This window comes from Giraffa tippelskirchi, chromosome 5, assembly GCF_054371585.1.
Source record: "Giraffa tippelskirchi isolate mGirTip1 chromosome 5, T2T-mGirTip1v1.2.pri, whole genome shotgun sequence".
NCBI classification, from domain to species: domain Eukaryota; kingdom Metazoa; phylum Chordata; class Mammalia; order Artiodactyla; family Giraffidae; genus Giraffa; species Giraffa tippelskirchi.
Window position 1 is genome coordinate 86,174,591 of NC_137279.1, and position 26,044 is coordinate 86,200,634.

At 48.3% G+C, this 26,044-nt stretch overlaps 2 protein-coding genes across 8 annotated transcripts; one reads left to right on the forward strand and one right to left on the reverse strand.

Moving 5' to 3' along the window:
• Positions 1-9,283: 9,283 nt before the first annotated feature.
• C5H1orf226 (chromosome 5 C1orf226 homolog) lies at positions 9,284-18,961 on the reverse strand. Of its 7 annotated transcripts, none has more exons than XM_081491518.1 (4): positions 17,191-17,562; positions 13,565-13,874; positions 12,432-12,750; positions 9,284-10,571 (listed from the first exon to the last, which is right to left on the reverse strand). In XM_081491518.1, the coding sequence occupies exons 1-4, from the start codon at positions 17,324-17,326 to the stop codon at positions 10,506-10,508; spliced, it is 831 nt and encodes a 276-aa protein (XP_081347644.1). In that variant the 5' UTR covers positions 17,327-17,562; the 3' UTR covers positions 9,284-10,505. The 7 variants fall into 7 exon arrangements, 6 of the variants coding, with proteins under 6 accessions (XP_081347644.1, XP_081347645.1, XP_081347646.1 ...); XM_081491519.1 differs by having other exon boundaries at positions 9,284-10,568; positions 17,191-17,530; XR_014054039.1 differs by lacking the exon at positions 17,191-17,562 and adding an exon at positions 18,640-18,961 and having other exon boundaries at positions 10,322-11,016; positions 12,152-12,750.
• Positions 18,962-18,984: 23 nt separating this feature from the next.
• Positions 18,985-21,770, forward strand: SPATA46 (spermatogenesis associated 46). The gene is made up of 3 exons (XM_081491523.1): positions 18,985-19,152; positions 20,350-20,463; positions 21,134-21,770. Exons 1-3 carry the CDS (start codon positions 19,050-19,052, stop codon positions 21,658-21,660), a joined length of 744 nt encoding a protein of 247 aa, XP_081347649.1. The 5' UTR covers positions 18,985-19,049; the 3' UTR covers positions 21,661-21,770.
• The last annotated feature ends 4,274 nt before the right edge of the window (positions 21,771-26,044 follow it).

Here is a 26,044-nt window from a genome sequence, read left to right on the forward strand (position 1 = left end):
TTCATTTAAGATTTTTGCGTTAAAACTCGTAAACCAAACAGAACTATAATTTGTTGAATCATGGTTATGCTAACAATGCAGAGTGTATGAAGCAGTCTATCTTTTTTCTATTTTTTTACAACAGCTTTGTAAGGAAAAGTCTATGTGTTGTTTGAAAGCTCATTAATACTCTTATAAAACTGAGTTTGAAGTCCTGGTAAAGAAGGAGAGGACATCTCTTATTACTCTTTAAATATTGGGTGACTGAAAAGTTCATTGGGGTTTTTATGAAAACACGCGGACAAACGCTTTGGTGAAAACAGTATCTTTAATGCTCAATGGTTTATTCAATTATCTTGCCAAATTTGGTGCTCTTTGTTTTTCCAGGAATTTTATAAATTTTGTCTAAGTTTTCTAAATTGTTGGCATATAGTTAATACTATTATTATTCTTAAAAACATATTGTGACCGTCATTGTACCTTCTTCTTCACTCTGTTTTATTTGCGTCTTACTCTTTTTACCAATCAATTTTGTGTGTCTTAATTGTCTTTTTAAAGTCAGCTTTTAGTTTTAATTTTGTTACTGTTTTTTAGATTGGTATTCTCTATTTCACTGACTTTTATCGTCATTTTTCAGCTTATCTGGCTTATCTTCAATATTTATTGTTTTGTAATAAATTCATTTAAAAGCTATGAATTTATCTCATAGTACTACTTGAACTGTACCCCACAAATTTTAACATGGTTTTTATTGCTGTTCAGGTCAAGGTATTTTTAATCGAAGAGAATAGTAGTTTGTCATTTTTTCAAACATGTACTTTAGTTTTCACTTGAGTATAGACTGCAAACTATATGGTATTACATTTAACATAATTTGACTTGATTTCTGAGGCTTCGTTGATGACCTGGTATATGTGAACATCCTGTGAACATTTTGTTAGGAAAGAGTTGTTTTTCCTATGCATTTTAAAGCTATCTTCACCAATGCCACCAATGTATTCAAGATTATAGACCATATAAGACAAATATCTTTCATATTTTTATAGGTGTTCTTATTTTTCATCTATTTGATCTATCAAAGAGAAAAGTCTCTCATTTTAACTCAATATATAATAGTTTAGTTTTCTGACTATAATAATTGCCATATATTATATTGACATATATATGTCTTCATAGTTTTGCTATTTTGAGGTTATATTTTTAGATGTATATATTTTAATAATTATTTTATTATTATTTATTATTATTATTATTATTTTATAATTATTTTAATAATTATTTTTAAAAACATATTGTTTTTTTGAAGTGTTTCTTTTTTTCTCATAATTTTTGCTTTTCATTATATTTTATCACACTTAAACTGCTATCTTGACTTTCTCTTCATCCATACTTTTCAATATATAATTTTGCATCCCTTTGCTTTTAAGTTTTTTCATATCTTTTGTGCTAACCCTGTCTTCTATAGACAGATATTACTGGATTTAATTTTCTTCCAATTTAAGTTTTCTCCTTTTGTTTGGTAAGTTTGATACCCTTATATTTATTACAAATTGTTCTATTTGAATTTGTTTATGCCACTGTCATGGGCTGAATGTTTTTGGCCTCCCAAAGCCACATGTTGAAGCTCTGACCCACAATTTGATGGTATTTGGAGGTGGGGCCTTTGGGAAGTAACCGGGTTTAGGTAAGGTGGTGGCCTCATGAGAGATTCAAGGCCCTTATAAGAAGAGGAAGACCAGACACCAGAGCCCTCTCTCTACCTGCAAGCACCGAGGAAAGACCTTGTGAAAACATGGAAGGAAGGTGGATATCAGCACCCCAGGAAGCAATCCTCACCAGACACAGAATCTGCTGGCACCTTGACCTTAGATTTCCCACCCTGCAAGAAAGTCTAGTAAAATGTGTATTGTTTAACCCACCCAACCTATGGTATTGAATATTTTGTTACAAAAGCCTGAGCTAAGAGAAAAATCTTACTCCATTCTTTCCATTTTCTATATATTTTGTTTTCTTTGTTTTCTCCTTTAACCCTACTGATTTGAAAGCTCTATTAAAATTTTTTTGGTGATGGTTATCCACAGCCTATTAAAAACCAGTATTTTTGCTTTTCTCTATAATCTTGTCACCATTGTTAATCTCATCTCATTTTCTGATCTAAAATCTGAATTATTATTATCTATTCCTTTTGAGTCCTTTACCATTTATGTAACAGTAAGATTAACCAAATCAATTATTCATCCTTACTTCCTATGTACTTACAAACATATGGAGCTCTTCTGAGTTCACTTCTTTTCTTACTGGAATATTTCCTCCAAGAATATTTTCAAAGATGGTCTTTGAGAAGTAAATCTTTGCAGTCTTACATGCCTCATAATGGGCTTCCCATGTGACCCAGCAGTAAAGAATCCACCTGCAAATGAGTCGAGAAGATCCCTTGGAGTAGGAAATGGAAACCCACTCCAGTTTTCTTGCCTGAAAAATTTCCATGGACAGAGGAGCCTGGTGAGCTACAGTCCAGGGAGTCGCAAAGAGTTGGACATGACTGAGCTACTGAGCACACACACACACACATACTTCATAATAGTGTTTATACTCATTCAAATGATAGTTGAACTGAATATATAGGCTTAGTGTCCTTTTCTTTCAACAATATCAAACATTAAGCCACTATTTTTTTGTATCTAGGATTCTTACTAAGATGTCTGATGTCAACCTGATTCTCCTTTACAGCCCATCTTTTTTTCTGGAAACTTTAAAGGTGGTTTCTCTTTTTGACCCTACATTTTGCTATAAATGTGTCTGAGTTTTTCCTTCTCATCCTGTTTGAAGGTCTATATGCTATTGTATTAAAATTTTAATCTTTCTATACTTTTTGAGAATTCTCATTTTTTTCAAAGATTTCCTCCCCTTCTATTTTCTCTCTCCTATGGAAGTCTTAGTGAAAAAAAGGTGTTATCTGTTTTATTTATCCTTTCACATACTATCTGTTGAATGATCTTAGGAAACTTACAAGCGGTTTTCAAAGGAGATAGTACTTACCTCATAAATGTATGTTACTTTTGTGATGAAAAGCTGCTGATTGGAGAAACTAGTTGCCAGAATCTGCAATGCTTAAAGTCAGCCACAAGAGGTCAGACAACTACCAAGAAAATAGATACTGAGCTGAAGTTTTTCTTTTAGCACTGCTGAGGAAATATGGTAGCTACAAGAGGCGAAACATTCCTCTCATAATGCGCATCTCTCATTTGAATGCTTACTTTCCAGTGTCAGTAACAGGATTAGTGTATGAGCCAGGCTTCCTTGAGTCTGCAATTTGAGATGCAATAGAAATACTTCTGTCACTCCTGCTTGGAGTGCAATTCATAGATCATATTCATACCAACACCCTGCAGAATGGATGTTTTCCAGAGGCACCAATCAGCTCTGTCACTTACTGGTAGAGTGACTGAGCTCTACCAGTTTGAGCAAGTTGCTGAAACCCTCTAAGCCTCTGGCCAGCCTCATCTAGATAATGAGGTTAATAAGTCTTACTGCATAGAGTTATTGTAGGAAATCAGAGACCCTGCCAGGACAGGTTAATGTTGAAAAACTAGTCCTGGCTGTTTTCTTTGTAAAATGAGGGATTTGGTGAATGGGTCTCTAAATTCAGTGTTTAATGAAATCACATTCATCCCTGGAGAAGGTCCAACTCAGCAAGCTGTTTCTGGGCCATGAACATTTCTGGGAAGTTTTTATCAGACTGGTGTGATGGAAATAGAGGAGAACCACGTGGCGGTGACGCTGTCCGCTCCTGGAATCTAAAATCCTGGGCCTACGGGTCTAGCTCTATATTTTTATCAGTTGTAAGACTCAGGCAATCTGCTTAGTCATTACCTCAATCTAAGTGAAAGTGTTAGTCACTCAGTTGTGTCCGACTGTTTGTGACCCATGGACCATAGCCCACCAGGCTCCTCTGTCCACAGGATTTTCCAAGCGAGAAGGCCTGGAGTGGGTAGCCATTCCCTTCTCTAGGGGATCTTCCTGACCCAGGGATAGAACCCGCGTCTCCCATGTCTCCTGCACTTCAGGTAGATTTTTTACCCACTGAGCCATTGAGGAAGCCCCAATCTCAGTTTACCCATCTATAAAATGGGGCTGAAATAACTACCTCACAAGATACAAGGATTAATGAGATCATGTGTGTGAATTCTTTAACTGCAGTACAGTTTTGTCTATACCTAAAATACAGGCTTAGGAGGACTTCCCTTTCAGGGCTATTGAGAAAAACAAATGAGATAATGAATATAAATTTGATTAGCACAATTTCTAGAATATACAGGAGCTTTGGAAATATAACAAAGCATCAATTAATAAGAAAGCCCAGAATAGTAAAGTACGAATTTTAAGAACTGGACCTGAGAGCAGCTGGAGGAGCGGAAAAACCAGAGCTGGAGTGTGACTCTTCTCACATCAGCCTGGACGTATGTGCCTGCTTCTGCTGGCTGCATGGTGAGGTGCCACCTGTCCAAGGAGCAGAATTGATGAAGGCTTTGGATGAAGAGAAATGAGCTACACACTGGTCCACTCATCATTTCCACTTTGAAAATGGCCTCTCTCTATCCTTCTCTGCAGTGGATATCAGGTACAGAAATCACCTGTGGGTGGAGGCCCTGAGGAAGGAGGCTGAAAGGGGTGGGGTTGGCTTATGCCACTCCACTTAGCACTAGACTCTGTGTGTGTGCGTATGTGTGTACTCAGTCACTAAGTCGTGTCTAACCCTGCAACCACATGGACTGTAGCCCACCAATCTTCTCTGTCCATTGGATTCTCCAAACAATAATTCTGGAGTGGGTTGCCATTTCTTTCTCCAGGGGATCTTCCCAACCCAGGGATCGAATCCACGTCTCCTGCATTGGCAGGTGGATTCTTTACCGCTGAGCCACCTGGGAAGCCCTGTGTGTGTATGTGCACATGTATATAAAATCTCCCAAATCAGAGGACAAGTTCTTTGAGTTTAGCTCATTTCAAGGCTCATCTTTATCAAGTTCCTGTGATGTGCAGGGTGCTGTGCCAGGGACCAAGGAGCCAGAGATGAAGACGACAAGGCCCCTGCCATTGTGGATTCAGAGACTTGTGAGAGAGACAGCAGGAGGCAGCTACTGCTCATATCATACGGCAAGTGCCAGCATGGAGAAATGCACAGGGTGCCACCCAGGAGCAGAGGATGGGCTGGGGGTGGTGTCTGGGCAGGGATCCCAGAGGAAGGGATGCCTGAGCTGAAATCTGAAGGATGAATTAACATAGCCTGGCAAAGTCAGAGGAAAAAGAAAGGATGACAGTGGGCGACCAGGTAGATGAACATTCTTGAACAAAGACATGGAAGTAATTCTGAGCAGTTTAGAGTGTGGGCACTGGGACATAGAGGCAGTAGTGGCAGGTGAAGCTGGCAAGCTAGGCTGGGCAGGATTGTGGATGGTCCTGAGCACAGGGAACCAGGCTCATTTTCTCCCATGGGTGTCCCAGAAGAGTCCCCAGCCTCATCACATCTATACTACCTACATAACTGCTAATTGAAGAATTAGGGGGATGTAGAGAGAAGCACTGGAGAAGGCAATGGCAACCCACTCCAGTACTCTTGCCTGGAAAATCCCATGGATGGAGGAGCCTGGTAGGCTGCAGTCCATGGAGTCGAGAAGAGTTGGACATGACTGAGCAACTTCTTGCACCTTTCACTTTCATGCACTGAAGAAGGAAATGGCAACCCACTCCAGTGTTCTTGCCTGGAGAATCCCAGGGATGGGGGAGCCTGGTGGGCTGCCATCTATGGGGTCGCACAGAGTTGGACACAACTGAAGCGACTTAACAGCAGCAGCAGCAGGCAGAGGCACACGCAGGGCTGTTGACCATGAGCACAACCTCTTCCCTCAGCTTTATTATACGTGGAGTCACCTTCCAGCTGTCCTATACAGCCTCTCCAAAAGACCCAGCTCCTAGAAATACCACATCTTGGCTCAGCCTACCGAGAACTAACCAGGTCTGCTGCAAAGACTTTCTGACAGCTCTTGACAAAGAGAACCCAGGATTTTAATTGAGCAAGGAGGTTGACAGTGTACCAGATAACCAGAGACTGACTGGCAGGTAGAACAAGCTTGTTCTGAGTTTTCCTATCCAGCAACTGGGTCCTTCGGCTGTGGGCTTAGGGTGCAGGGGGAGTACATTCCCTGGCTGAAGTTGCAGGGCTGATGGAGTTCCCATCCCTCTATTGGCCCCGCAGTGGCCTGGACAGACTGGAACCACGCCACAGTAACCATAGGGAGATGCTGTAAGTTGCCATGAGTCAGCCCATGAAGCAGGCCAAACACTTGGCTGTACTTACGTGCGTGCTAAGTCGCTTCAGTCGTGTCCCACTCTTTGCGACCCTGTGGACCGTAGCCCACCAGGCTCCTCTGTCCATGGAATTCTCCAGGCAAGAATACTGGAGTGGGTTGCCAGTGCCCTCCTCCAGGGGATCTTCCTGACCCAGGGATGGAACCTGCATCTCTTAGATGTCTCCTGCATTGGCAGGCAGGTTCTTTACCACTAGCGCCACCTGTTGTACTTACCCACTAGATCAAAGGATGGGAGTTGCATAACAACAGGAGTGTAGAGAGGTTCCTAGGCAAATACCGAGGGAACTTTAAGGCACAAGGTGGCCAAGCACATGGTACTGGAAACCGCTAGACTGGTTAAATGGTGAAACGCAAAACAAAAGTTACAGTTTGCTGTGAGGTTGCTTCTGGCTTTGGGTGACTTTTTTCTTTTTTGTCTTTTCTAAGAGCGAAACACTGGCAGTGTTTCCTACCCCAAAACGGACAGATTCCTCAGGCACCTCCCACGAGAAAGTAGCCTGGTGTGTCTGAGTTGGTCCTTAAACATTTCCCCTAGCTGGCTTCCCTGTCAATGTGGCCAATAACCAAGTGATTTGTTCCATGGAGTACAGCTTGCCCAGGCTCCCTTGAGCTGCACTATTTATCATGGCAGCAGCTGGAGATAAGCTGGACACAAAGAGGATTTGTGTCTCTGGGTGTCGGGCCCTAGATACGAACGTGGAGGAATTTTCTCATTAGTGAGAAGTCAGAGGAGGGGACTCCAGGCTTTCATCGCACACCCCAGTGCAAACGGCAGCAGGGAGGAGGGCACCCTGGAGGGGAAAGTGCCTGAAGGTGCTTCACTGGACAACTGAAATGAAGGTTTCCAGAGTGGATTTCCCTGGGAGAGGTGAATGACATTACATGTTGTCTGCACTTATGAAGCTGTTTAGGGGGAGGTGGGGATTCTTCTACATGAGCTGAGTTTCTTTGTGTGGAATTAATTGCTTGTTCCCACTCAGAAGGGAGCCACAATGGGGGGTGGGGAGCTCCAGAATGGGCACCTCAAACCAAGTGGTAGGCACGGCAGGGCAATGCTGAGTGAAGCCCAGGGAACCCTGAGGGCCCAAATCTCAAAGGCAAAGAGCTATTGCCTGTAGATGGCAAACCAAACTTGGGAGCCCTGTGGTGGTGGAGATGAGAATAGAGAGGAGACAGGGTATTAAAGCACAGATGGTTCTCGAACACTGCCAAGATTCAGACTATGAAGGGATTCTGAATAAGTCTCAGAGCAAATTGACCAGGAATCAGCTCTCTGATTTTGGAGCAGTATCTAAGGTGCAATCTGGTACTAGCTACAGTCATTCCATGAATTCTGAATCCCAACAGGAGTTCCCCACCAGACTTTAGGAATGAAGTGGGTTTCCTGATGACCTGTGATTTGTTCATTTCCTTCAGCAATCACCACAGGCAGAGGAAAAACACTTTCAGTTGAAATTACCACCCCCACCCCTGTACTTCCATTGTGTAACAGGTTATGCTAACATAGCCTGTTAAGCATAACAGGAAGGCAGGTTCCATGGTGTCCTCACCAACTGTGGGCATGCATGCCTGGGTGCTCAGTCGTGCCTGACTCTGCGATCCCGTGGACTGTAGTCCACCAGGCTTCTCTGTCCATTGTGGGCCTAGTGGGAGACAACCAGGGATCTCTTTAGTACATAAACAGGCTTGGATATTTTACCCCAGCTTCTAGACCAAAGGCTCAGACCATAGCATTAAAGAAAATGTGACATATTCACATCCCTTTTCACACTTAAAAACTTCCTCATAAAGTTTTTATTTTTACATTATGATTTTTCACACTTCATCTTAGCCCAAAATAATTACTTTGCATAATAGTGGGAAAGAAAAGGCATGTGAAAGGCACATTTCACACCTGAATGACTGCAGAAGTCAATCCTGAAGCTACTCAATGGGAGCGGTTGCCCAAACTGGAGCTTACACTTGTTGCTACTGTTAAGTATTTAAAATGCCTTTTCCCATGCATGGAATATGTTGGATTGGTTTTTGCATTATTCGTACCTTCCCAGAACAATACACTGAGCCCCACCGCAGAGCAAGCAAGCAGAGTGAAGGCCCACTGTCTTCTTCCTCTGAGGAAGGAAGTGCAGAGCAGAAAAGACTGGAGACTTAGCCTCAAGCCTGAGATGTTTTTTAATTGCAGCCAGGAAGGGGTCTCAGGCATCGTCATGGGGGAGAATGACCGGGCTGGGCAGAAAGGGCCCATCCCCCCTCTTTTAGTTATGGATATGGCTTCTTTTCCTTCCTCTTCCTATCTTTTCTCCACTTTGTCCCTTTTAAGGAGGTTGAAGGTCCAGTTGGTTCTCAGCTGGGAGCCCTCTGGGTCGTTCAGTCTGACACCAGCCAGGGGACAGCCAGGGTGTACCCAGGGGGCTTCAGGCCAGCACTGCTCTAAGCCATGCTCTTTCAGTAAGGAGCATCTGGGTTACTGTAGTCTGGGGTAAATGCCCACATCAACAGCTTTGGGTGTTTTACTGACATTACTAATGACTTGGAATCTGACAGCAGCTCCGGTCCCTCTCTGAAGAATGTCTGTGTGCACACCCCGCTCTGTTCCTGCCTCAATGGGAGAGGGTTTTGGACCCCAGGTAGATGATCTGGTGGGCACTCTCATTTCCTGCTTCTTTCTGAGGGGGAGGGTGGCACCTCTGCACATGATGTGGGTTCCCTGAAATAGTCATATTTCAGTTTGGAGGAGGGAGACTTCCACAGCGGCCAGCCAGTTAGGGCAATAAATGAGGGCACACCCCCAGAGATCATTTCTGCCCAACATCTCGTGCTAGAGATCTGTCATGTCTCATTCTTCCAGGCTCACAAAGCAAAAGGCCACCGAACAAGTCAGCCTTCAGAAAAACCAACCACTCCCCATTGGTTAGGAGAAAAAAACCAAACCAGCAAAACCAAACCAAATCATTTTATTGTATAGTTTCTACCAGAACATTACTAAAAATATAAATATAAAATCTCTAGAAAATACTCGGAATAGCTCTGTAATATTCTTCTTCCCCTAAACTGGGGCCAACCTCTTTGTTCTTTAAAAGTTGATGGATTACAAGAAGGTCTTCATCACCCACATTCGTTAACACATACATTTCTCTCTGTGCCAAGGGAGTATGAATATGCCACCTTTTTGTCAGGTTCTGGAAGCTCACCTTGCATCTGTCAGGGTAAAGCTATTGCTAAATATGGGGATACAGGGGAGTGGGACCAGGAGGTGAAAAAAACTCCATGGCCTCACTTCTTTCTGAGGACATAGAAGACATTTCTGCTTGGTGCCCTGTCCTTGAGCAGACTGGGCCACCCCAGGGTCAAGCCTCCAGAGAACTGGAGCCACCCTGAGGAGTGTGTGTGTGCATCAGGGGTGACAGCATGTTGCAGTCACAGGAAGGTCAGGTGTTGAGATGGACACAGGAAGCCAAGTGGGGTTTTGCATAGACAGCTGGTCTTTGCCAGGGCCCTCAGCAGGACAGACATTGCTGTTCCTGTCGGCCTTTGGGCACCCCTTATCCCCCAGCACCAGGCACTCTCTGCAGCATTTAGGACTCGATTTTAGCCTCAGAGAGCTCCCTCACCCGCTGCTGCAGAAGAATGGCTGAGGTGGAGACCAAAGAGAGGCCACCTGGACAGTGACACAGGGTCCCACAGCCCCTTCCTATTCAGCATTGAGGAACTCTGGGGTCGCCCTGTCCATGGTCCTGGGACAGCCTGACAGGATGTCTGGGCTGACTCCTAGACCTCAGTGGCGTCTGGGTGTGGAGCGGACAGCAGGGTGTTTAAGCCAGCCCTGGTCTGCCACCTCTGTACCTATGGCTACAATATCACCCGGCCAGAGCCACCCTGGTCCCTGGGAGAGAAGTGGACCAGAGTGTAGATACTTAGTAAGTTTCCCATCAGAGAAGCAAACTGAACTTCTGGTATGGAAGTACAAACGAAAGTGGGCTGGCTCCCAGCATGTGGGTTTATTTCTCTGTCCCCAAGCCCCAGCTCTGTGTTTTGTGCAGAACCCCAAGCCAACGTGGGGAAACTCACAGGCCCCCAAAATGCTAGTCCTAAGAACTTCTGAGCATTGAGGGCAGATATCACGTCCTTGTGATGTTCCTGGAATAAGGCAGGATCGACTCAATTCAGTAACAGCCTTGCCCACTTCACAATGGCCTGCCAGGTGCCCGGTGTGCTGGGACCCTTCTGAGGAAGAGGAGACAAAGCTTTACTGTGAAAAGACAAGGCGGAGAAAAGGCAGTGGCAGAGCTGTGGCTTGGCCATGTGGCTGCAGACACAAGCACGCAGGGCAGGCAGCAGCCTGCACCCTGGTGATCCCCCGAGGCTCCCAGGTCCACAGAGGTAGTGAGGAGGGGAGCAGGAATTGGGTGATGAGATGAAGTGGGCAGTGAGCCGGGGGCACCCGGAAGGGGAAGCCAAGCGATGAATAGAAAAGGAGGAGGCAGCAGGAATTGCAGGAAGAGGAATGAAGACCCTGTTCTGGTCGGACGTGCCCCTCTCAGCCTTCCCCCAGGGACCAGCCACCCTGCTTAAGAAAAGGCACGTTCTCTTCTTGCTGCAAAGGCCCCCAAGGTTGGGATCAACCCCTGACAGGGTCTCCTGGCCACAGGAAAGCAGCAGGACAGGACTCCTGGTGGGAGACAGGAACACAGAAGTGGGTTAACACAGGAGGGCGGAACCAGTGGGGTTGGGGGAACTGTCAGTCCCTCACAGAGACCCCAGAGGAAGGCGCATAGCAAGTGCCTGCAGTAAGAGCAGAGTGCCTCCTCCTCAAGGGCAGCCTGCCCTCGCTTCTCACCACATTCCAACCTCTCACACTCTTCACCTTCGTCCTCACACTTACCACGCCTAGAGCCTGGAACTACATCACGGCAGGCTGTGAGGCCCGCATAGCTGCCCTGAGTCCTTACGACTACTCTTTCCACATCCTTCTCCACTACTACTCCGGGTTCTCTTGGGACCAGCTCCCTGGATGCCAGGTTTCCGGGCCCTCCCCCCAAATGACATCAGAACTTGCTCTGCTGCTTCTGCCAGGGCCTGCCTAGCCCTGTCTTCACGCACAGCACGGGAAGCCCGGGTCCCTCCTTCTGGGCAGGGAGCACGAGCGTAGCTAGGGCACCATCATTCCCAAAGCTTCTGGACATGCCCATGCTGGGCAGGTGCTCTTGGTGACTGGCTCCACGCCCTGCCCCAAGGAGGGCTCACCGTGTTCCCCGTCTAGATGAGAAGCACCTATGAACTCTGGGCAACAAGGCTGCCCAAGGTCTCAGGCTTCGTAAGCATCTCCCTCAGCCTGCATCCACACGGGCAGAGGCCAGGTGACAGCTCGAGGCCTGCACTGCCTTGTGACCAGGAAGAGCTGTGGCTGGGCTGTGCTCAGGTGTGGCTTTCTGGGTCTGGGCCCATCACCAAGCCAAACCCAGCTTCCCTCATCCAATCTGATTCCCCTTGAGGCAGGAGGCCTCTGGGCACCCAGGGAGGAGAAGGAAGGAACCAGGAGGCCGAGAGAAAGAGAAGAGCAGGCAGCATTTGGAAGACAGGCAAAGAGAACAGCCTTCATCCTGGGCTGCTGGCCCTGCACGTCAGTGGGAAGCCAGGGCACCTTGGGAGCAGAGGTACCCCAACACCCAAGGGCTGCAGCCAGCATGCAGAGAAGCTGGGATGGCATCCAAGGGAGTACTTTTTCCATTCCATGGACAGACTCTTGAACTACAACCACTTGGACTTTTGGCCCCGCAATCACCAGGAGGATCACTCTGCCATGCCTTGTGCAAGGAGGACAGACAGCAGGATGGAGAGGACAGGGCCAGGGTACATGGTGGAGGAGAGGGCAGAGGGAAGGGGCGCTCAGCAGGAGCAGAAGCAGCTCTACTCAAAGGATAGCAGGTCTGGGTGAGGGCCCTCATTGTCAATGCTGGAGGTCCGTGCCCGGGGAGGTGGGCTGCCGTCCTCCAGAGACTCGGCCAGGCTGATGGGACTCAGGCTGAGTTTGAGGCCATTTCTCTCCATGAGGCCAGGGGAGGAGGCCCTTCGGCACTCAGTCACCTTGAGCTTGGGGTCGTCCTGGCTGTCCTTGTGGATGAGGTCAGGTACCGACATGGAAACCTCTCCATTGGGCAGAGCATCGCCCCTGTCCACCACCTCTGTGGTGGCCTCTGGCTGGGAAGCATTGGCTGGGCTGGGTTGGGCGGAAGACAAGGCCTGGGGCTGCCCAGATGACAGCTCTGTCCCATACTCCAGACTGCTTAGGACAGGCTGTGATGAAATCAGCATGTCCTGGGTGGTCTTCAGGGCCCGAGGGGTTCGCTTCCTGGTGGTGGGAGGTGGAGGATCCAGCCGAGGGAATGCTTCTTGCAGGGCTGACCTGTAAAGTTGATGTCAGTTCTCTGAGGCTGGCGAGATACCAGTCCCTGCTGTGTTCTCGAGTCTCTAACTCCAACCGCATTTTCCACTCACCCACCCAGCAGGGGCACTTTACACTCTGGACTCTCATTCTCGGTTTAGCGTGAGTCTCAGCATTGTGAGCACAAATAGCTTTGGGCTTGTCACAACCTCACTCGGTCTTCAGAGCAGCACAGAGTGTTAACACTGGGCCCACTGGTGAACCGCATCACATCAGAACCTATGCAATAGCTCTCAAAAGTTGCATCACCACCCTCCAAGCGCAGGTGCCTAAAACAAGGCTCAAAATGGGAGGCTTCCCCCGCACCTGCCCAAACATGGGCTTCTCCACTACTGACCATCAGGACAGGGCTTCTCACATGGGGCTGGGTGTCAGAATCCCCCTGGGAAGCTTGCTTTCCACAATACCTGGGTTTGAATCCAGCTCTGCCAATCACTAACTTTGTACCCTTAAGCTCCTCACGTTACCACTCTGAACCTGCACTGTCTGCAAAATAGAAATGATACCGTCTACCTCAGAGGACTGTGGCAGGGTCAGGTGAAATAGCACAGCTGAAGCATAGCACAGTGCTAGGACATGATGGGCACGCTGTGAACTTCAGCTGTGGTGGTGGACAGTGAAGTCGGCTTCCCCAAACGTCACCCTTCAGCTGTTCCTCATGTGACAACCTCAAGTCCCTTCCCCAGGGTCATTCTCCTCTTGAGACACTACAGTTTATCTGCAAGCCTCTTCCTGGTCCACAGACCCGCAGGGATGTGATAAGTGGTGCACTCACCTTCCGTCATCTGCGTCAGCCCCGCCGGCCAGTTGGGCCCCTGCGGTCTTGTTGACCTCTGTCGTGCCCACGCTGCCCAGGCTCGAGGGCTCCTTTCTCCGCAGGAAGTCATTGACTTTGGCCCCCACCGCTTTGCCCAGGCTCTTGAGATGCTGACTGCTGCCCACCCAGAGTCCAGGCCCCCCGTGCTCCACAGACCCCTGAGCAGCAGAGCTGGGGGCTATTGGCCTGGACAAGTGGGGGAAGGAGCGGCTTGACTGGAGCTTGGGAGTGAGGGCTGTGTTCAGGTTCTCAAACATGCTGTGGTCGACTACAAACAAAGAGGGAAAGAGAGAGAGCTGGTGAGGGGAGGGAAGTGGGGACTTCCTTCCCCATCACTGCTGGTCTTCTCCTTAGACCACACCCACAACTTTGTAACCTCATGAGGCTTTGTAACCTCACAAGTTGAGAGAGCGCCAGCAAAGACACTCTTGAACCTTCCAATCCTGTTGTCTTGATGGGCTGTGGGACCAGAAATTCTAGTTCTGCCTCACCCAGGTTGAACTCTAGCCACAAAAAAAGCTAACTTATCCCTTTAAGCCTGCCTCCTTGACTCACAGTCTAACTCCTTACCTTGGGGTCACCAGGCCTTCTAAAGTAAAGAAAAACAAGGATGAAGCAATGAGATGTACATTTTTACATTGCGGTGAGCACATATGGCACTGACTCAGGTATTGGGGTAGAAGCTGGTGGAAGAAGGGCAAGTATGAGGCCTGGAGTTGGAGGTTCTCTGCTAAAGAGCCACATGTGTAGCATGCTTTCTCCATGGAAAATGCTCACTTCTCCTGGTGTGGAATCTGGGAGAATGGACCAGCTGTTGGAGGAGGGATGATGTGAACCAAATGGACAAGCACTTGGTGCCAAGGAAGCATGAGGAAGCTGACAAACACCAGCTCACTTAATCTTCACGGCAACCTAGTGCGATGGGGTGTGGTTAAGATTTTTATTATGGAGGAGGAAAACGGGGCTCAGAGCAGTGAACTGTTGGGCCTAAGGTCACAGGCTAATTACTGGCGCTGTGGGAACTAGAAACCAGGTTTTCTCATCTAAAGCTCAGAGCTTTTCCCACTCCTTTTCCTGCCTTGCATGCAGTCTAAATATGCCTTGTGGACACTCCTCTTAGGGATCACTCTTCAGCTGGAAGGATTAATTAACTCAAAGGGCTGAGAGGAGACCCACTGTGTTGTTGATATCTGCAAGGCAGTGGCCATGTCTCATTCATCTTTGTGTCTTTAACAGCTAGCACATAGAAGGTGCTCAAATACCCTGAACTGCCAAACCCATTTGCAGATAGAGAACTGTGGAGACCAAGACCGCAGCAGCTCTGAGATGTGTAGTTGGAATGGCTGGAGCTCAGGGTTCTAAGCCATGCTGTCTACACCCTGGCACGGGGCAGCATCTCCCCACCTGGAAATTCAGCTCAGGCCTCAGTGCAGCCAGACCCACACTAGCACCATGCAAGCAGGCTGGAGGTTCCTGTCCTTCCCGACTGCTCCAGATATTTTTGTCAGTCTATGGGGTGGAGAGGTTGGTTTTGGTCATAGGCTTCTCTCCTAAGTGTCTATTCTTGCTGAGCCTTCCTAAGAGTAACTGAGATTAGGGTGTACATTTTCTTCTGTTGAAAAAAGTGAAAGTGTTAGTCACTCAGTCGTGTTTGACTCTTTGTGACCCCATGGACTGTAGACTGCCAGGCTCCTCTGTCCATGGAATTCTCCAGGTAGGAATACAGGAGTATTCCTTCTCCAGGGGATCTTCCCAACTCAGGGATTGAACCCAGGTCTCCTACATTGCAGGTGGATTCTTTATAATCTGAGCCACCAGGGAAGCCCCTCTGTTGAACTTGTGCATAACGCACTTCTCTGCCCTGCCCTGCTGAGTCCTGGGTCACAGGGAGCATTTCTCTCTATTGTGGTTTCAAGCAGAGATCTCTCTTCTGAGCCAACTATCTCAATAAGCCAGGTGATGAGGGACTTTGGAGGTAGGAGGCAGCTGCGGGAAGAGTGGAATATCCCCCTTTGGTGAGCCCCAGTCTTCACCTCTGTAGCTGACCCTAACCCATGTGCAGGAAAAGCACCTCTGCAGGAGACATGCCAGAAACTTGATTAGAGCATCGCTGGGACACTGGACACAGAGCCAACTGGTTCAGGCTGGCTGACTTCCAGGTGTAGACCCACCACACTAGCAGGAGATCCTGGCCCATCCTACAACAGGGGTATCAACTTGAGTCTTCTCCTGAGAGTGTAAATCTTGCCATGTTATCCACTTTCGCATAATTTACCTATCATGTCCCATATTCTTCAAAGTTTTCTTTGATCATGAACTCTTGGAAACTAATGCATTTAATGATTTTCCCCACAACCAGAAAGTATTTGGGCCACCATGAAACTAGAGCGAGTGTTCAACAGAGGTAGGCTGGGGAAGAAGGCCAATCCCCACCACTTCTGGGCTCACATAGTTCTGTGGCTGTTTCTTTATTGGTTTAATGTGAATTTTCAGAGCAGATGCATTCATTTCTAAAAGTGTAAGTACCAAAAACACTTGGCAAAGCAACCTGTAAATTGTAAGCCCTGTTTATTATAATTATTGAGGAAACAGTCTAATAAACATAACTTTTTGACTAAGCACCATTTTAGATTTCCTGTACTTCTTGCTTCTCTACCCGTCAGAATGTATATGCTGAATTCTTAAGTAATTTAAAGATAGCCCATCATATACTCGGAGAAGGCAATGGCAACCACTCCAGTACTCTTGCCTGGAAAATTCCATGGACGGAGGAGCCTGGTAGGCTGCAGTCCATGGGGTCGCTAAGAGTCGGACACGACTGAGCGACTTCACTTTCACTTTTCACTTTCATGCATTGGAGAAGGAAATGGCAACCCACTCCAGTGTTCTCGCCTGGAGAATCCCAGGGACGGCAGAGCCTGGTGGGCTGCCGTCTATGGGGTCGCACAGAGTCAGACACGACTAAAGTGACTTAGCAGCAGCAGCAGCATCATATACTCTCTTCACAATTCTCTGAAGTCTTCTGGTAAATACATCTTGTCTTCATAATAAAATAATCTCCTTGATGGGCTGTAGCATCTTAAGTGATATTTTTGGTCTACAATGCTCAGTATAGGGCCTTGCACAATAGCAGGCATTTAGCAAATAGTTTAATTGAATTGACTTTTGACATGAATACTTAAAACTGACTGCATTAGGAGCTCACATCTTAGAGAAACTGTTCTCCAAGCCCTTTTCCATTTAGAAAAGTCATTCAAAACCCTCTCCTGCGGGAGTGGTCCACAGGGGCTCTTGAGGTCAGACTGGGAGGAACTGCCAGTCTCTGACGCAGGACTCTACCTGGGGCTTCCTTCATCTCCCCATCTGAGGGGTGTGCAGCAAGCCCCTTTCCTGCTGAAAGCATTAAGACTGCACACACTGTCAGGACTAGAAGCTTGGTGGTTCAGAAAATAACAGTGATGATGGAAAGAAAGGTAACTGGACCCCAACCAGGTGACCCTCCCAACAGCACCCCAGCATGCACACAGCCAAGCAGAGAGGAACATCTGGGGCCAAAGTCATCCATAAGAAAGACAGTATCTTACCTGTCCGAGAAAGGGGCTCGGAAAGCAGGTGGGAAACAAACGAGAGAGAGACACGTTTTATGTAGTGACTGACCATGTGGGGAGTGTCATCTCCTGTCTGGGCTGCCAGCAACAACACACTGAGAGGATACAGCATGCGGGACAGGCATCCTGCTATGAGGCACCCAGGGTGACCAGGTGCCTGTGTGCTTTTTAATAACTAGATCAAAACAGTCGTATTTTAAAAACTCTCCCAATAGGCACTGATGTAGCCTCCTGTATTTCCCCCAATAATCTGAGCCCCCTTGGCATTAAGTATATCTGAAGTTCCTAGCTGGTGGCAGGAGGAATGGAATGGGCCAGGGCAGGAAGAAGTTCTGAGTCTCCTGGATCCTGTGTGCATCACTCCTTCCTTTATTGTCTCATTTCCACATGTAAGTCACTAGATTTAAGACCAGGAAGATGGTCATCCACTCAGTTAACAGAATGGGAAAAGCAGGTGACAGAGAGGTATGCCTCATACTCACAGGGAGCTAAATGGTAGAGCCAAATTTAGAACTCACACAGGCTGACTCCCTGAGCGCTGATCTTTCTGTACGCCACAACGGCCAACTGAAATTGCCAATACCCTTAAAGATGCCAAGGTATGTAGTATCAGTTTGCATCCCAACACGTTCTAATATTCCAGACCAGGCTGTGGAGGCAGCACGTGAGGAGAGCACGTGCTCCACACTGCCCCTGGCAAATGTTTTGAGTGTTGTGAACAAACACGGACAGGACGACAACTCCGGGCTCTCACTCGCAGATGCTCACTCACACTTGGTCCACACACAGCGAGGGGTGTCCACTGCTGTTTACAGACTGGACCAGATCTTTCCCATGTGCACAAACATATCCACCTTTACATCTAAAGCCCTGTATGCATCTAGTGGTGATGATCTAGAACGGGGCACCTTCAACTCACCCATCAACCCTCTAGCAGGCTACCCAGGCTGTTATATGACAGAAGTGAAGCAAAGAAAAGAGGCAACCTTGCCACTCTGAGTTCACATCCTCATGGGAAAATTGCTTATAATGAGCAAATGGTGTTGAGTAAGCCACCCATTTATGTTTTAGTCATTTGCTAAAAATAGACAGCACCAACCATTTAAAACAGTATCTGGTCCCTATTCTTTGGGAGAACACATTAGGTATTAGGCACAAAGGGACATTTTGTTTGTAACTTACCTTCAATTACCTCAGGAAGGAAAAAAAAGTATACATGCATAGACAGAGGGGGAGGGAGGGAATTGATAAAGCAAATGGAATAAAATGTTAACAATAGGAAAATCTAGATACAGGGTACATGGATGTTCTCTGCACTAATTTTATTTTTGCAGCTTTTTATAAGTTTGAAATTATTTCCAAAGAAAAATATAAAAGTATACACCATATCCCAAACCAGAAGCTAAATTAAAACAACAAAAATACCTGGTGGCAGACATTAGGCAGATGAAAAAGAAAACAAGGAGGTCATTCAGAGAGGACAGAGAACCCCAGAGCTGGGGGTGATGACAGCAACCACATGGAAAAGAGGCACTAAAGTACAGACAGGGTGACCAGACAGCATCGCTGTCAGGCTTCTCCCACAGGCCTCCACCTCTCTGGATACTCCCAATTAAGACAGGCCACTGAGGAAGGCCAAGTCAAAAAAATCTTTAAGAATTTTTATCTTGCTTGCACCGGACCCCATCCATCTTTGAGGGGGACCTTACTGGTGAGTGGAATCCTGTGGTCTTCTTGTGATGTCACTGGTGCTCGGAATGTTTGTCGTCTGGACAACCCAAGCAGCCTCTAGGGAACAGGTGTGTGTGACCTCCGTACTCTTCGGTAGTCAGAACATGGAGAACTTCTCACTCCTCAGCATTTCTGGAACTCGAATCTCTTCCTCTGCCCTGAGCACTCTTCCTGATATTATGTCCTCACGTGCCACCAGCTTGCCAGGTAAACTCTGGTGCCACTGGGCCCCCCAAAATGTGGCTCTTTGAAGCTTGTAATTGAGTACTCTACCAGATCATGTTATAGGACCTCGATTTAGTGAGAAAGTTAACTTACACACGGGGAGAAAATAATTTCTCAAAATGCTGTGGGTGGGAGGTATTTTAATTGGAGAAGCCAGGTAAGTAGTTCCTGCTGTTTATTCATTTTTTGCAAGTCAAGAATGGGGGAAACATTTGTTGTCACGCTTTCCACTCTCTGAATCTGCATGAACACTCAAGGGGACAGCCTGTCTATGTAATGAGGATGTACTAGATTAAGTCCTGTTATGACAAGCTGGAGAAGAAGAGGCTGATGAGTTCATCATGGAATAAAGTTGAATGCTCTGACTTGCTATTCAAAGTATGGTCCATGGACCTGTAACATCAGCATCACCTGGGAGCTTGTTAGAAATGCAGAATCTCAGGCCGACCCTAGACCCGCTGAATCAGAATCCGCACTTTTAACAATATCTCAGGTGATTCCTATGCACACTGAAGTTTGAGAAGTGCTGCTCTGTGGAGGAGTAGTTCTCCTAAACATCCACTGTCTATACACAGGACACTTTTATCTGTTTCCCAAACTGAACACAGCTACTACTCTGAGATTTGAGGCAAGTCAGCTTTTTAAGCCAAGTATTAGCAGCCATCAGACAGCTAAGGTTCATCTGAACACTCTCTGGCTATGGGTGGGAGGCATTTTTATTGGAGAAACCAGCTTTTCATCCTCAGAGGGATCTTGTAACAAAGCAACATGGCCCATGACTCCCTCCCCTGGGCCCTGGAGGGACCCAAAAGGGGCAATGCAGAGAGAGGACACAGAAGCGCGCACACACACACACACACACACACACGGTGAGCTGCAGGAGGGTCGAGAGAGGGGTGGGCCAGGCAGAAAGCTGCCATCTGGCCCACGGCTTACATTCTCCTTTGGAGAAGATCTTTCCCAGGTCTCAATGAAACCACACCCTACTTGGAATTCTCCAGGAGGTCATCCAGAATAGCTTTGCCTATCTAGGTGCAAGAAAGGTCACTGTTTTGCTTCAGCTTTGCAGGGCCTTGAAAGTACCAAGGTTGAACCTCTAGGTACGTCTTGGGGGGAGGGTCCCAACAAGAGGACTCCCAACAATGCTCAGCTCACCAGAATGTTTCTCCTGTAACCCAGATGTCGCAAAGACTGTGTTACCCACTGAGGTGTCCAGCCCAGTTCAGGCCCTGCTACCCCAGTACCCAAGCAGCGCTGTCCGGCACGGGGTGTACAACATAGTGCTCTCGCCAGGTGAGGCCTTCTCTGGCTGGGACGGGAACAGGTGAGAAGTTGGGGGATGGGGCTGCTTCCCTAAGGGCATGGGGGAGCTGTGCGTGGGATCACCACCCGCTGCCTTGCCCCCTGCAGTCTTCTGTCTGGTGCTTCCTTTAGCAGAGACCTGCAGGCCGGTGGAGGCCTCTTGCTTCTCCTCTCCTGTCTCTCACGCTGATGTACAATAGCAGTTTCTGCCTGACCAGGCTGTTGAAGGCAGACAGACAGTGAGGCTGGAAAAATGGCCGCAACCATTGGTGGAAAGAAGAGGGAGTGCAGAGGTCTGACAGTCTGCTCCTTAGAGGAGGCAGAGGAGAGGTGTCCTTAGGGAGGGACACACCTGACAAATACCAGGTCTTAGTTAGTGATTGCAATGGGAGTCACTACCCAGAGGTCAAACTGCCATTTGTACCAGCAGAAAAGCAAACAGCAGGAAGGAATGCCTTAGACTGCTCTCCCCACCCCATCCTCACCTGCTCTCAGAACTGCACTCAAGGTGGGGCAGAGGTAACTTGAGGGCATGCCTGTAAACAGGTAGAAGACTACCTGTCTTCTTGTCCTTCTGCTTCTCTGCACAGTCTCTGGGCCACCCCAGGCCTCACTGCTCCCTGCCTGGCCTGAGGCTCAGACCCAGCTCTTTCATTTGCAGATTGCATCTTGGGGGACTCCCCAAATGGAGAGCAGCTGAGGTGGAACTGCACCATCTACCGGCCCTGGTTCTCCCCTTACAGCTACTTTCTATGCAAGGACAGAGAGAGCCACCTTGAGACCTACAGCTTCCCAGAGGTGCAGCGGGACGAGGGTCAGGGGGACAGCGGCCTCCCCGAGGACACAGCCGAGAGCGTCTGCTCATCCTCTTCCTCCCCAGAGAACACCTGTCCCCGAGAGGCCACCAAGAAATCCAGGCACGGCCCAGACTCCACAGACTCCATCACATCCCAGGACATCCTGACGGTCTCCAAGCGGCATCCGGCCCAGCAGAATGGCTACAAGTGTGCATCCTGCTGCCGCCTGTACCCAACGCTGCACTCCCTCAAGAGCCATATCAAGAGGGGCTTCAAGGAGGGCTTCAGCTGCAAGGTGTACTACCGCAAGCTCAAAACCCTCTGGGGCAAGGAACAGAAGGCCTGGCCGGGAGACAGGCTCTCCTTGGGCAGCGGCCAGGCCTTCAGGTAGGCCTGCTGGACAGCAGCAGCTGCCTTGTTAGTGGATGACGCCAGGTAAATAGGGGATGATACCTATTTATGTCTCTGTGGAGATGTCAATAAACCAAAGTCAGTGACGGCCTTTTGTTAAGTGTGAGGTCACCCTGTACCCCATCCTTCCCAGCCCCTGGACCCCATCCCATTTCTCTTCTGCTGCTGGTTGCCTAGCAACACCAGGCCCATTCCCCTGCCTCTTTGTTTTGAAAGAATACCCGAAGTATGAGAATATCTTCCGAGATGGTGGTTTTTCAAAGTGAGGTGCCCAGACCAGAAGGGTCAGTATCCCCTGGGAATTTGTTAGAAATTAAATTCTCAGACCTACTGAATCAGAACACGGCGGGTGGACACCTTGGTCTGTGCTCTAACTGCCCTCTAGGCGATTCTGATGCAGCTCAAATATGAGAACCACCGCTCTAGGACCCTGACCTTCCTGCTGCTCCCTCTGTGATCGGTCCTGGCCCCGCGCCGTGGGAAAGCTCACACGGAGGGAGAAGGGTTGAAGGCCCTTTCCTGTCAGCCTGGGGAAGGTTGCACCGGCACAATCTGTGTGCAGTTTGAAAGCTTCTTAGGTGTTAGATCTTCTGACAGATGGAATGGGAAGGCTGTGCCTCATGCACAAGCCAGAAGAGAGGCAAATAAGGCTGGGGCCCATTCCTACCACATATACCATGATGCTTCTCTTGGAAGGGACATCTCTGGCTGAAGTAGATCATTTTTGACCCATGGGACATCTTTACATAGCTCTGTTGAGTCATGGCACAAAGGCCAGGTTAAACAGGTGAAAACACTGCTTATAGCACCAAGGAATGTCCCAGCAGATAGCCTTGACCCTTATTCCATTTTTGAGCAAACCTCACAGCCCACTCTGACACAGAAAAATGGATGAGTATTGAGTGGGTAGCAAGGACACCTGTTTTGCCCATTACGTGGTGAAAGAAAAACAGAGCTTAATGCTTGCTGGTCTTATTTTAGGCTTTATTTCCTTCTCACTTCATCTCCCTAGTGACTCAGTGGGCACCTTCACTGCAGCGGGTGGGGGCACATTTCCTTTCAGGGACCCTGGCACCAGCCCTCCCTTTGTCTCTGCCTGCCCACTGGTTGGCCAGTGTGGGGAGGATCTCCTCTGACCCTTCCAGTGGTCACATGGTAAGTCTTTCTGAAGCCCCACATTATGGTTTAGCAAAGCTGCTTCTGCTTAGCACTGTCCTGTTCAAATACCATCTGTGGTTCCTTTGCGAGAGAGAGAGACTGGACTCAAGGCCCCGTCGCATCCCAGTCCTTTCCTGTGAGACTACTCCCAGGCCCCCACCCAGGGCCCTGCTCTTCACCCGACTCCTTCACCTCCCTCCACCCACCCAGTCAGAGGCCTGGAGTCTACTTGTCCACAGCCTCCAGCTGGACTAGAGGCCAGGACATGCAGGGTCCCATTCTTCCCCCATGGGGCACGGTGGTCTGCAGGCAGCCCTGACATGACTCTACTACTTCCAGGGCCTGGTACTCTGAGGGAGCAGATGAGAGACTCTAATGACTCTCTAGTCCTCACTCTGATGTCCTATTTCCCTAAATGGAAAAGTCACCTAAGCCCTTGGGAGCTTCTCCTCACAGATGTGCACATGTATCCCCTTGATGGGGCTCCTGAAGGAGTACAGGGAGAGGGGGACAGGGAGTGGACCTGGGAAGGCTGCCCGTGGTCTCAGCATAGTGTATGCGAGGACAAGGAGAGGACTCATTCTCCCTCAGCCCAGCCCTCGCTCCCTTCTCCAGGGCATCCACATCACGGGCACAGCCAGGGAACATATGTGCATGCATGCTCAGCTGTGTCCATCTCTTTGCAACTCCATGGACTGTAGCCCACCAAACTCTTCTGTCCATGGGATTTCCCAGGCAAGAGTATTGGAGTGGGTGGCCACTTCCTTCTCCAGAGGATCTTCTTGACCCAGGGATTGAACCTGCGCCTCCTGCAACTGGCAATCATTGGCAGGTGACTCTTTACTGCTGAGCCACCTGGGCACAGAGCACAGTTTTAAAAAAGAGAGAGACAGAAAGCCATCTAAAGGCTGGGGATTGAGCCCGAGGGCCACAGCGCATGCTAATCATGCCCTGGCAGGTGCGCAAATTCAGCATTTTCTCCCTAAGGACACCTTTCACATTTAATGTAGTGTCATGACCCCAGTAGCATTCTCAATATACAGAGTTCTGAGTAGGTTCAGTGCAGCAGAAATGCATGCAGCACACAACTGCACTGACCAGCACAAGCACGGCCTCGCCCTCCCAGCTTCTTAGCGGTAAACTGCATTGTGCCCTGAGCCACTGCCAGGCACCCGTGAGCAGCAACACTGACTGCTTCTAAAATGCAGTCTCATTTACTCCTCGTTGAAGTTTTAGTGGTGTACTGGATTCCCATTTTACAGATGAGAAAATAAGGTTCAGTTCCGTTCACTCAGCCAGAGAAGGGCAGAGGGTACATAAACCTGGTTGACCTGACCTTCCGTCTTTCCTTCAGGCCTGGCTCACCAAAGTCAAGTTTAACAAAACCTCTGCCTTCCAAAGAGCTCTATGTTCTGGGCACGGGAGCCTGATTGTCACAATGCTGGTTTTGAGAGACTGCAGCTCCATGTTTCTCTAACATCCGTCTTTGCCAGCCTTCTGCCTCCCCTTTCATTTCTGCTCCCAGCAGGAAAGCCCACATCTCAGTGAGACAGGACCCCACCGCTGAGCTGTATCTCAATGACACCGTAATCCTTCTAGGCAGCTGTGGGAAGGTGCATGCTTTGCCTCCGGTATGGACATTTCTGGATTGCGCCCATTCAGCATCCTACCAACTACATATTTCAGACATTTATAGTCAGGGAATCAGTGAAATTTTATAATCTTGATGATCTTAACTCTATCTGAAAAGATCTATGATGTACTTTTTCAAGCACTCAAAACTTGCTGCTGCTGCCAGAATATTTCAATGATGTTTGGAGCTTGAAAAGGCCTGGGGTATGGGAGAGTCTGAGAAAAAGAAAAAGGTCTAGACGAGGCATTACTGACATTTGGGGCTGGATAATTCTTTGTCATGGGGGCTGTTCTGCACCCTGTAGAATATTTAGCAACTTTCCTGGCTTCCAATCACTATGTGTCAACAGACTCCTTCCGAGTTGTGACAACCAAAAAGACATTGTCAAACATCCCCTGGGGGAGCACCATCGCCCCTGGATAAGAACTGGATAGCCTGATCTTGCAAGGCTGGTCTGGACAAACTGCCTCTGAAGGTACCACCTTCCTTCCCTCCTTGTTGGAAGCATGCGTTCTTTTTCTCAACACCACACCCTTGGGAATTGTGCGTCACAGAGCTGATGCCACCAGGCTTGGGGAGTGGGGTGGGGTGGGGTGGGGAGAAGGAGCAGGTAGAATAGAAGAAGCAAGAAAAGACAATGGAAAAGCTTTTAGAAATAAGAAAGGTTTATTTAGCAAAAGCCATTAGACTAGTGACAACATCCAGGCAGTAAGTGCACTTACATGAACAGAATCTTTTCCCAGAGAGTTGATCCAACAGAGTTAATGCCACACAGTTTTAGGAAGTAGAAGGCTCAGGGAGAGGGGGAGGAAGTGGGTGAGGGGTGAGGGGTAGGAGAAAGCAGTCAGCCAAAGAGAAAATAAAAAGGAATACAACCCCTAAATGAGAGCAGTTGAGAGAAGTGAGGCTATGAAGAGGCTTTATAGACAGCATTGGTATCATCAGGAATATAAGGAATATAATTTTCAGTTCCAATGTAGAGTCCATCCTTTGCAGAGCAATTCTTCCCTGGCTCCACACCTGTGAGAGCCTAGGGTGCCCAAGAGTCTGCTGGCACCCGGGAGAGGCCGGGGCAGGTAGTGTAAGGGAGGCGCCTCTGGTGTCCACTCGTCCTCCACACAAGGAAGAGTAGAAGGATGAAAGAGAGGAGGGCAGGAGCTGAGTTAGCAGAGCAAGAAGCAAGGGGGAGAGGACAGGGTGACATCGCTTGGAGGTTGGGGTCCGCAATGCTCCCTTTCCTGCCCAGTGGCTGGTGACTTTTGAAGGCCCCTAGATCTGTCCTTTGTCTCCTCCATCTCCACACACCCACTGCACTCCAGCTGAGTCACACTAAGGATGATGCCAGCACACACCAGAGCTCCAGGGAGGGCTTGAACTGGGGAAAGGATAGGGCCAAGGTGGGTAGAAACCACTGTGGAGCCTCCTGAGGGGAAGGGTCTTGAATGGGTCCCAAGTCAGTGGTACAGAGAACTAGTCTCTCCAATTCTTCAGTCTCTCTACCATCTCCTTTCTTCTTTCCTTTTGCAATCTTTTCAAGACCCTTTTAGAAACTATCTTCCCCACTCAGACTCTT

Excerpts from the sequence above, each read along its gene's own strand:
- C5H1orf226 (XM_081491517.1), bottom strand. The coding sequence starts at position 17,326 with ATGCTGTATCCTCTCAGTGTGTTGTTGCTGGCAGCCCAGACAGGAGAT. Across the intron at positions 13,875-17,190 it reads CGAGCCCCTTTCTCGGACAG|TCGACCACAGCATGTTTGAG; the intron begins GTAAGATACTGT and ends CTTTGTTTGTAG. Across the intron at positions 12,751-13,564 it reads GCTGACGCAGATGACGGAAG|GTCAGCCCTGCAAGAAGCAT; the intron begins GTGAGTGCACCA and ends TCAACTTTACAG.
- SPATA46 (XM_081491523.1), top strand. The coding sequence starts at position 19,050 with ATGGAGAACTTCTCACTCCTCAGCATTTCTGGAACTCGAATCTCTTCC. Across the intron at positions 19,153-20,349 it reads ACGTGCCACCAGCTTGCCAG|ATGTCGCAAAGACTGTGTTA; the intron begins GTAAACTCTGGT and ends CCTGTAACCCAG. Across the intron at positions 20,464-21,133 it reads CAACATAGTGCTCTCGCCAG|ATTGCATCTTGGGGGACTCC; the intron begins GTGAGGCCTTCT and ends TTTCATTTGCAG.